This window comes from Carcharhinus amblyrhynchos, chromosome 2, assembly GCF_965287045.1.
Source record: "Carcharhinus amblyrhynchos chromosome 2, sCarAmb.v2.hapA, whole genome shotgun sequence".
In the NCBI taxonomy this organism is placed as follows: Eukaryota; Metazoa; Chordata; class Chondrichthyes; order Carcharhiniformes; family Carcharhinidae; genus Carcharhinus; species Carcharhinus amblyrhynchos.
In genome coordinates this window covers 148110822-148119471 of record NC_137325.1, presented here as the reverse complement: position 1 = coordinate 148119471, position 8650 = coordinate 148110822, and the positions used below count along the sequence as shown (strand labels likewise).

General features: G+C 52.9%; 1 protein-coding gene across 1 annotated transcript in view; it reads right to left on the bottom strand.

The window, feature by feature from the left end:
* Positions 1 to 1178: 1178 nt before the first annotated feature.
* Positions 1179 to 8650, bottom strand: part of LOC145359988 (forkhead activin signal transducer 3-like) — a 12436-nt gene continuing 4964 nt past the window's right edge. The window contains exons 2-4 of the mRNA XM_080214881.1: positions 5864 to 5968; positions 4732 to 4831; positions 1179 to 1267 (exon numbers count right to left, since the gene is read on the bottom strand). Coding sequence (XP_080071007.1) covers positions 1179 to 1267; positions 4732 to 4831; positions 5864 to 5968 — 294 coding nt within the window. The remainder of the gene's footprint in view (positions 1268 to 4731; positions 4832 to 5863; positions 5969 to 8650) is intronic.

The following is an 8650-nucleotide window of genomic DNA, read 5'->3' as shown; positions in this document are numbered from 1 at the left end:
AATCTGTGCCCCTCATTCTCCATCCTTTTCCGAGCAGGAACAGTTTTTCCTGATCAACTCTGTCCAAACCCCTCATGATTTTGACTATCTCTATCAAATCTCCTCTCAGCCTCTCCTCTCTGAGGAGAACAGTCCCAACCTCTCCAATCTCTCCTCATTGCTGGAGTTTCTCAACCCTGGAACCATTTTTGTAAACCTCTCCTGCGCTCTCTCCAATGGGTTCACATCCTTCCTATAGAGTGGGGCCCAGAACTGTGCACAATATTCCAGCTGTGATCTAACTAGTATTTTGTATAAGTTCAGCAAAACCTCCTTCCTCTTGTACTCTGTGTCCCTATTAATAAACCCGGAATACTGTATACTTTCATAGAATCTCAGCAGTACAGAAGGAGGCCATTTGGCCCATCGAGTCTGTGCCTACCACAATCCCAAGCAGGCTGATACCGGAGATGAGGGGGTTGGACTACGAAGAGAGACTAAATAGACTGGGTCTGTACTCGCTGGAGTTTAGGAGGATGAGGGGGGATCTTATAGAGACGTATAAGATAATGAAGGGGATGGATAGGGTAGAGGTAGAGAGATTCTTCCCGCTTAGAAGGGATAGCAGGACTAGAGGGCACCGCCTCAAGATAAGGGGGGGTGCAGTTTAGAACAGAGTTGAGGAGGAACTTCTTCACTCAAAGGGTGGTGAATCTCTGGAATTCTCTGCCCGTTGAAGTGGTGGAGGCTACCTCGCTAAATATTTTTAAGTCACGGGTAGATAGGTTTTTGATAGACAAGGGGAATTAAGGGTTATGGGGAGAACCATCAGCCATGATCTTATTGAATGGCGGGGCAGGCTCGAAGGGCTAGATGGCCTACTCCTGCCCAGACAGACATGGGGAGAATGTGCAAACTCCACACAGACAGTGAGCCGAGCCAGGAATCGAACCCGGGTCCCTAGCGCTGTGAGGCAGCAGTGCTAACCCACTGTGCCATCCATTTAACTGCTCTCTCCATCTGTCCTGCCACCTTCAATGACCTGTACACATATACACCCTCCGCTCCTGCACCCCCTTCAGAGTTTTACCCTTTGTTTTACGTTCTCTCTCCATGTTCTTCCGACCACTTCTCCATCTCTCTCCCCGCTCCCCCAGACACTGTTCCTGAGGCTGGGCACTCGATTGTTGAGTTTGGCGTCAGCTGCTGACTTGGAAACGGTGCCCAGTGTCCGTGGATCCAGGCCGGTGATGTACACCCAACCATGGATATGCCCAGGCGTGCGCGGCTGAGGGAGGCAGGGGCAACAGAAACTTGTTCGGAGGGTAACAAGTCACACAGCAGTGAAAGTTATAAGGAGAGTTTCCATCGACTGGGCTCTTAGTACTAACTCTAACAGAGTGAATCGAGGTGTTTGTGATGAAGGGATTAGACTGGATCGGGGGGGGGGAGAAGCTGTCCCCTCTGGCTGGGGGTGGGGGTGGCGGGGAATCCAGAACAGCGTGGGGGGGGGGTTGTCAGAATCTTAAAATGGGATCCAGTCCATTCCGGGATCACTCCCTGTTGCAAAGGAGAGCAGAGATCCGGAACTCTCTCTCTCTGAAAAAGCCGTCACAGTGGGTGGCTTCATCCTAAAGCGAGATTGATGGATGGTTAGATGGGGGGGGGTGTTAAGGAACCTAGGGTGGGTTACAAAGAAAATTACAGCGCAGGAACAGGCCCTCCGGCTCCCCCCCCCCACCTCCCCCCGCCTCCCCACCCAAGCCAGCACCTGGGTTGATGGAATTAAGATGCATTCTGGATAAAATCTGACTGAACTGTCTCGAGGGACGTATTGTAAAAACCCATCTGGTCCATTAATGTCCTTTAGAGAATCATAGAATCCCTACAGTACAGAAAGAGACCGTTCGGCCCACCTGTACTGACCACAATCCCACCCAGACTCTATTCATGTAATCCTAATTTACCCTCGCTAGTCTCCCTGTCACTAAGGGGGCAATTTAGCACGGCCTATCCACCAAACATCTTTGGACTGTGGGAGGGAACCGGAGCACCCGGAGGAAACCCACGCAGACACGGGGAGAATGTGCAGACTCCGCACAACCACCTGAGGCTGGAACTGAACCTGGCACCGTGAGGCAGCAGTGCCAAACCCACCGTGCTGCCCTTACCCAGTCTGGCCGGCACGTGACTCCAGAGCCAATAGCGACTCTTAACCGTCCTCGGGAAATGAACCCGCTCTCAGTTATTCAGGCGGGCAGCTCCGTCCACTGGGTAACTGGGGGATCTCTCACTCCAGAATGTTGGGGTTTAAACCCTCATTTGGATACCCCAACTCCTGTTGTCCTTTATCTGGGAGGGAGAACTGCTTGCTGCTGTTTTCTCCGCACTGACCCGTGTTTAACCTCACAGGGGGGATGTCCGAGGGGGCTTCAGTGTGGGTTCCAGGGACAGAACGCTCTATCAGGCTGTCTCTCTCTCTCTCTCTGCCTCTGTGTCCATGCATGTTTTCAGTCTCTCCAGTCTATTTCTATCTGTAAACAGAGTTACTCAGCAACTTGTAGCATTAAACCTTTAATAAATAATTCTCAGTAATCTCTCTCTGTGTACCGACCCTGCAGCTTCTCCTTATCGTGTGGGACCCCCACCCCCCCCCACCCTGTCTCGGGGCATTGAGAGGGGGGTGGGGGGTGTGTGGGGGCGTTACATCCATGGCCAGACTGTCACACACACAACATTCCGTTCCGGAAAGGGGAAGACTGACGTGACACAGTCCTGGGGGAGAGTGGGGAATCTCTCGGTACCGCTCCCCCTTGGGCTCTCAGTGCCGGGGTCCCAGTCACAGACCCCAGGGGGAGAGAGCTGATCCCGGGGAGTGGGGGGGTGACCACACAGCGTCTGTCCGTTAACATGGGAAAGGACAGTAAGAAGTCTCCCAACACCAGGTTAAAGTCCAACAGGTTTATTCGATAGTAAAACCACAAGCTTTCGGAAACGGTGGTCCTTTGTCAGGTGTGTGAAACATCATTTCCAAAAGCTTGTGAGTTTACTATCAAATAAACCTGTTGGACTTAAACCTGGTGATTGTGAGACTTCTCACTGTGTTTACCCCAGTCCAACGCCGGCATCTCCACATTATGGGAAAGGACAGGGACTCTAAGGGTCTGGGAGCAGGGCAGGGGGATGAGGGGGATAATTTAATTGTTAGTGTCACAAGTAAGGCTTACATTAACACCGCAATGAAGTTACTGTGAAAACCCCCCAGTCGCCACACTGCGGCGCCTGTTCGGGTTACACTGAGGGAGAATTTAGCGCGGCCAATGCACCCTAACCAGCACGTCTTTCAGACAGTGGGAGGAAACCGGAGCACCTGGAGGAAACCCACGCAGACACGGGGAGAATATGCAGACTCCACACAGAGAGTGACCCGAGCCGGGAATCGAACCCAGGCCCCTGGTGCTGTGAGGCAGCAGTGCTAACCCACCGTGCTGTGAGTGCGTGTGTGTTTCAGGGGAACACCAGGAGCTGGGTGGAACGGGGACGGGGCCAGGGCAGAGACTCCCTCCCGTCTCTCCGCCGGTACCTGGTCACTGAGTCCGAGTTTGCAAAGCTCCGTCCCCACCCCCCGACACAAACTACTCAATGCAACCTGGGGTAAAGGTGTGGGCTAGGGGGAGTCGGCCAGCGGGGTTCATTCAGAAGGAGACAGGACCCCACCTGGACAGATTCTACACAGCAGACCCGTCCCACCCTTCAGACTGTGAGTTGAGCCTGTGTGCCGAGGAAGGAGGCTCAGTTACTGCGTTGAGGGTAACAGAGAGACTGTCTTCATTGATCACTTTAATAATTATCACTCAGCAATACAAAACCAGAATATTGTTCAAAAGAGACATGTCGCTGAAGTTTTTCATCTTGTATTCATCAGGACAAACGCAAGAGTGGCAAATTTCAAACAATCACAACCATTTATCCTGCAGACAAAAAGATGCTGATTGGATGGCAAGACATTGCTATGGAGACCACCAAGCTCCTGGGTAATTCAAAGAAGGCGCAAGGCTTGGACATATACCTTTTGATTGCAGAGGATCTTGCAGACGATATCTCTTAATAAGCCCGTTACAAACTGGATGGAATCTGGAGCAGTGACGGTGAGGGGGGGGGGGGGGAGGCTATCCCTGAGGAAGAACCCTGTGTATGCTGACTACAAGCTGCCAGTGAGGGGGGGTGGGACCGTCCCGGGGGTCAGAGCATCAAAGACACTTTTATTGGGGGGGACTTCACGCAGCCTGGCATCCAGATCCAGTCTGGGGTTTGGGGGATAGTGAAGAGAGGGGTAGGGATTTGGGGGAAGCAAGGGCCGGGGGGGCCACCGGGGCAGCCCTGGGATGGAGGGCCGAGGGAGCCCGCAGCTGGGGGGGGCCATGGCGTTGGGTGGGGTGTAGGGGGTGTGGGAGGCGGGTAGTTCCCAGGGGGGGTGCGGCCAGTCCCTGGGGGTGTCCGACTCATATCCCGAACCTGATGAGCTGGAGGAAGGTTCCGGGCTCGCTCGCTGACCCTGGGAGTCCTCAGCAGAGGCCGCGGGGGAGGAGGAGGAGGTGGCGGGGGGAGGAGGGTTCAGCACCAGGCCAGCGAGTGAGGGGGGGAGCAGGGATCCAGCATTCCCAGTCTGGTCACTCCTCCCCCCCCCTCCTCCTGCCGCCCACCCCCTGCCCCCAGCTTCGAGGGGCTGGGTTCCCCGATCCCTCCCCGGACCCAGGTTCCTTTGGCATTTCAGAGCCTTGGCTGGGATTCGGGATGGATCCACGGTCCAGGAATTCCCTTTGCTCCTGGGATTGTCCGGATCCTTCAGCACCTGAAACAGGAGAAACCAACCAATCAGCAATCAGCCCAAAAACCACAGACTGCAGACACCGTGTGGGGGGTGGGGGGGAGTGGGGGAGGGGGAGGGGGAGTGGGGGGGCACGGGGGGGGGGGGGAGGGGGAGGGGGCGTGAGGGGGGACCAAAATCTGCCAACATTCCCACCGGCTGGACATTCTCACCACGTGGATGAGCTGGACCTTCCCACAGGCCGGATGATCTGGACCATAGAAAGCATTCTTTCTGGTTGTATCACAGCTCGGTCTGGGCTCCTGCTCTGCCCAAGGCCGCAAGGAACTACAAAAGGGTCATGAATGTAGCCCAATCCATCACACAAACCAGCCTCCCATCCATTGACTCTGTCTACACTTCCCACTGCCTCAACAAAGCAGCCAGAGTCTCTTCCACCTTCTCCCGTCAGGAAAAAGATATAAAACTCTGAAGTCACGTACCAACCAGCTTCTTCCCTGCTGCTGCCAGACTTTTGAATGGACCCACCTCGCATTAAGTTGATCTTTCTCCACACCCTAGGAATGACTGTAACACTACATTCTGCACTCTCTCCTTCTCTATGAACGGTATGCTTTGTCTGTCCAGCACACAAGAAACAATACTTTTCACTGTGTGTTAATACACGTGACAATAATAAATCAAATCAAATACACTCCCACCCTTCGGATCACCCAACATTCCCACTGCCTGAATATTCTGGAAATTCCCACCACCCAGATATTCTGACACTCCCACCGGATGGGGTGGAAAATGCCAGCCTAGAAATCGGAAATAAAATCAGAAAATGTTGGCAATACTCAGACAGTCAGGCAGGGTCACTGACCAGACCCACCTTCACTGCCCATCCCTAATTGCCCCTTCAGAAGGTGCTGGGGAGCTGCCTTCACTGCCCATCCCTAATTGCCCCTTCAGAAGGTGCTGCTGAGCTGCCTTCTTGAGCCGCTGCAGTCCCTGAGGTGTAGGTACACCCACAGTGCTGTTAGTGAAGTCAGTGGAGAGAGTGACCCAGCCCACCTTGATGAAGCAGTCATTTGCTGAGAGGTTGTGTCTGACTGAGTCTTTCCAGCCGTGGTACTCACTGGTGGAGAACGGGGAGAGTCGGCTGATGGCCTGTAGAATCTGGAAACACAAAACACACCCACACAGTCACTCAAAATGTCCGCACACCCCCGTTCCCAATGGATAAACTCCCAATGCTCAGCACAACAGAACTAACCGAGCTGGGGGAGAGGGGGAGGGGCGCTGAGGGGGAGAGGGGGCTCTGAGGGCTTGGGGGTCTCTGAGGGGGTGAGGGTCTCTGAGGGAACTGGAGGTCTCTGAGGGAGCTAGAGGTCTCTGAGGGGGGTTAGGGTCTCTGAGGGAACTGGAGGTTTCTGAGGGAGCTAGAGATCTCTGAGGGGGTGAGGATCTCTTGGGGGGTGGGGGGTCTCTGAGGGGGGAGAGGCTGTCTGAGTGGGAAGAGGGTCTCTGAGGGGGGTGGGGGTCTCTGAGGGAGGTGGAAGTCTCTGAGGGAGGTGAGAGTCTTTGAGGGAAGTGAGGGGGTCTCTGAGGGGAGTGGGGCCTCAGGGGTTTGGGGCCTCTGAGGGGGGTGGGAGTCTCTGAAGGGGAGGTGAGAGTCTCTGAGAGGGGGTTGGGGCCTCTGAGGAGGGTGGGGGTGTCTGAGGGGGGTGGGGCCTCTGAGGGGGATAGGGGTGTCTGAGGGGGGAGGGTGAGGGTCTCTGTGTTGACAGGTTTTCGGATAGGGAAGAAATAGGCAGGGTGGGGGGGGGTTGAGGTTAGCCACAATCTCACTGGCTGGTGAATCTTCAGTGCTCTCCTTCTATGGCAGTTATATCCTTGCTTAGATAAGGAGACTAAAATTGCATACAATACTCCAGGTATGGTCTCGCCAAAGCCCTGCAAAACTGCATTAAGACATCCTTGCTCCTGTACTCAAGTCCTCTTGCAATGCAGGCCATCAGACCATTTGTCTCCCTATCTGCTTGCTGTACCTGCCTGCTGGCTTTCAGTGACTTGTGTTCTCAGACACCTGGTCCCTTTGTATGTCAACGTATCCCAATCTATTACCATTTAAATAATAGGCTGCCATTTTGATGTTCCATCGAAAGTGAATACCCTCACATTTATCCAGGTTATACTCCATCTGTCAGGTGTTTTCCCAATCACTCAACTTGTCAAAATTACCCGAAAGCATTTTCACATCCTCCCCATCACTCACACCCCATCAAAGTTCATGTTGTCAGTAAACTTGGAGATATTACGTTTGGATCCCTCATCCAGATTATAAGAAAGATGTGGAGGCATTGGAAAGGGTGCAGAGGAGGTTTACCAGGATGTTGCCTGGTATGGTGGGAAGGTCTTATGAGGAAAGGCTGAGGAACTTGAGGTTATTTTCATTGGAGAGAAGAAGGTTATGAGGTGACCTGATTGAGGCGTACAAGATGATCAGAGGATTGGATAGGTTGGACACTGAGAGCCTTTTTCCTCGGATGGTGATGGCTAACACGAGGGGACATAGCTTTAAATTAAGGGGTGGTAATTATAGGACAGATGTCAGAGGTAGGTTCTTTACTCAGAGGGTAGTAAGGGCGTGGAATGCCCTGCCTGCAGCAGCTGTGGACTCGCCAACTTTAAGGGCATTCAAATGGTCAGTGGATAGGCATATGGATAACATTGGAATAGTTTAGGTTAGAGGGTCATTAGATTGGTTCCACTGGTCGGCGCAACATCAAGGGCCGAAGGGCCTGTACTGCGCTGTAATGTTCTATGTTCTATTCTTAAGATAACTGGTGTAAATTGTGAATAGCTGGAGTGTAAGCACTGATCCCTGTGGGACCCACTCATCACTGCCTGCTACTCAGAAAAAGACCCATTAACCTCTATTTTTCCAATAATACTAACTTCCTACAATTCTGCCTCGCTTCCTTAGTAATTCTGGGAAATCATAGAATCCCCACGGTGCAGAAGGAGGCCATTCATAAGAACAAGAGAGCTAGGAGCAGGAGTCGGCCATCTGGTCCCTCGATCCTGCTCCGCCATTCAATAAGATCATGGCTGATCTTTTTGTGGACTCAGCTCCACTTACCCACCCGCTCACCATAACCCTTAATTCCTTTACTGTTCAAAAATTTATCTAACCATTTGGCCCATCAAGTGTGCGCCGACCACAATCCCAACCAGGCCCTATTCCCTTCCTACCATTCCCATGGTAGGAAGAATGGTAGGAAGGACTATTACTTACCTGGCGAAAAACTGCAGCAGGTGATGGTGCAGAGGGACCTCGGGGTCCTTGTGCATGAGTCGCAAAAACCCAGCCTGCAGGTGCAGCAGGTGGTCAGGAAGGCGAATGGGATGCTGGCCTTCATAGCGAAGGGGATTGAATATAAAAGTAGGGAGGTCTTGCTGCAGCTGTATAGGGCACTGGTGAGGCCGCAGCTGGAGTACTGTGTGCAGTTTTGGTCGCCGTACTTACGCAAGGATATTTTGGCCTTGGAGAGAGTGCAGAGGAGGTTTACTAGGCTGATACCGGAGTTGAGGGGGTTGAGCTATGAGGAGAGGCTGAATAAACTAGGCTTGTACTCGTTAGAGTTTAGAAGAATGAGGGGAGATCTCATTGAGACGTATAAGATGATGAATGGGATGGATAGGATAGAGGTGGAGAGACTCTTCCCGCTCAAAAAAGACAGTAGGACTAGGGGGCACAGCCTCAAGATAAAAGGGAGGGCGGTTTAGAACGGAGTTGAGGAGGAACTTCTTCACTCAAAGGGTTGTGAATCTCTGGAATTCTCTGCCCGTTGAAGT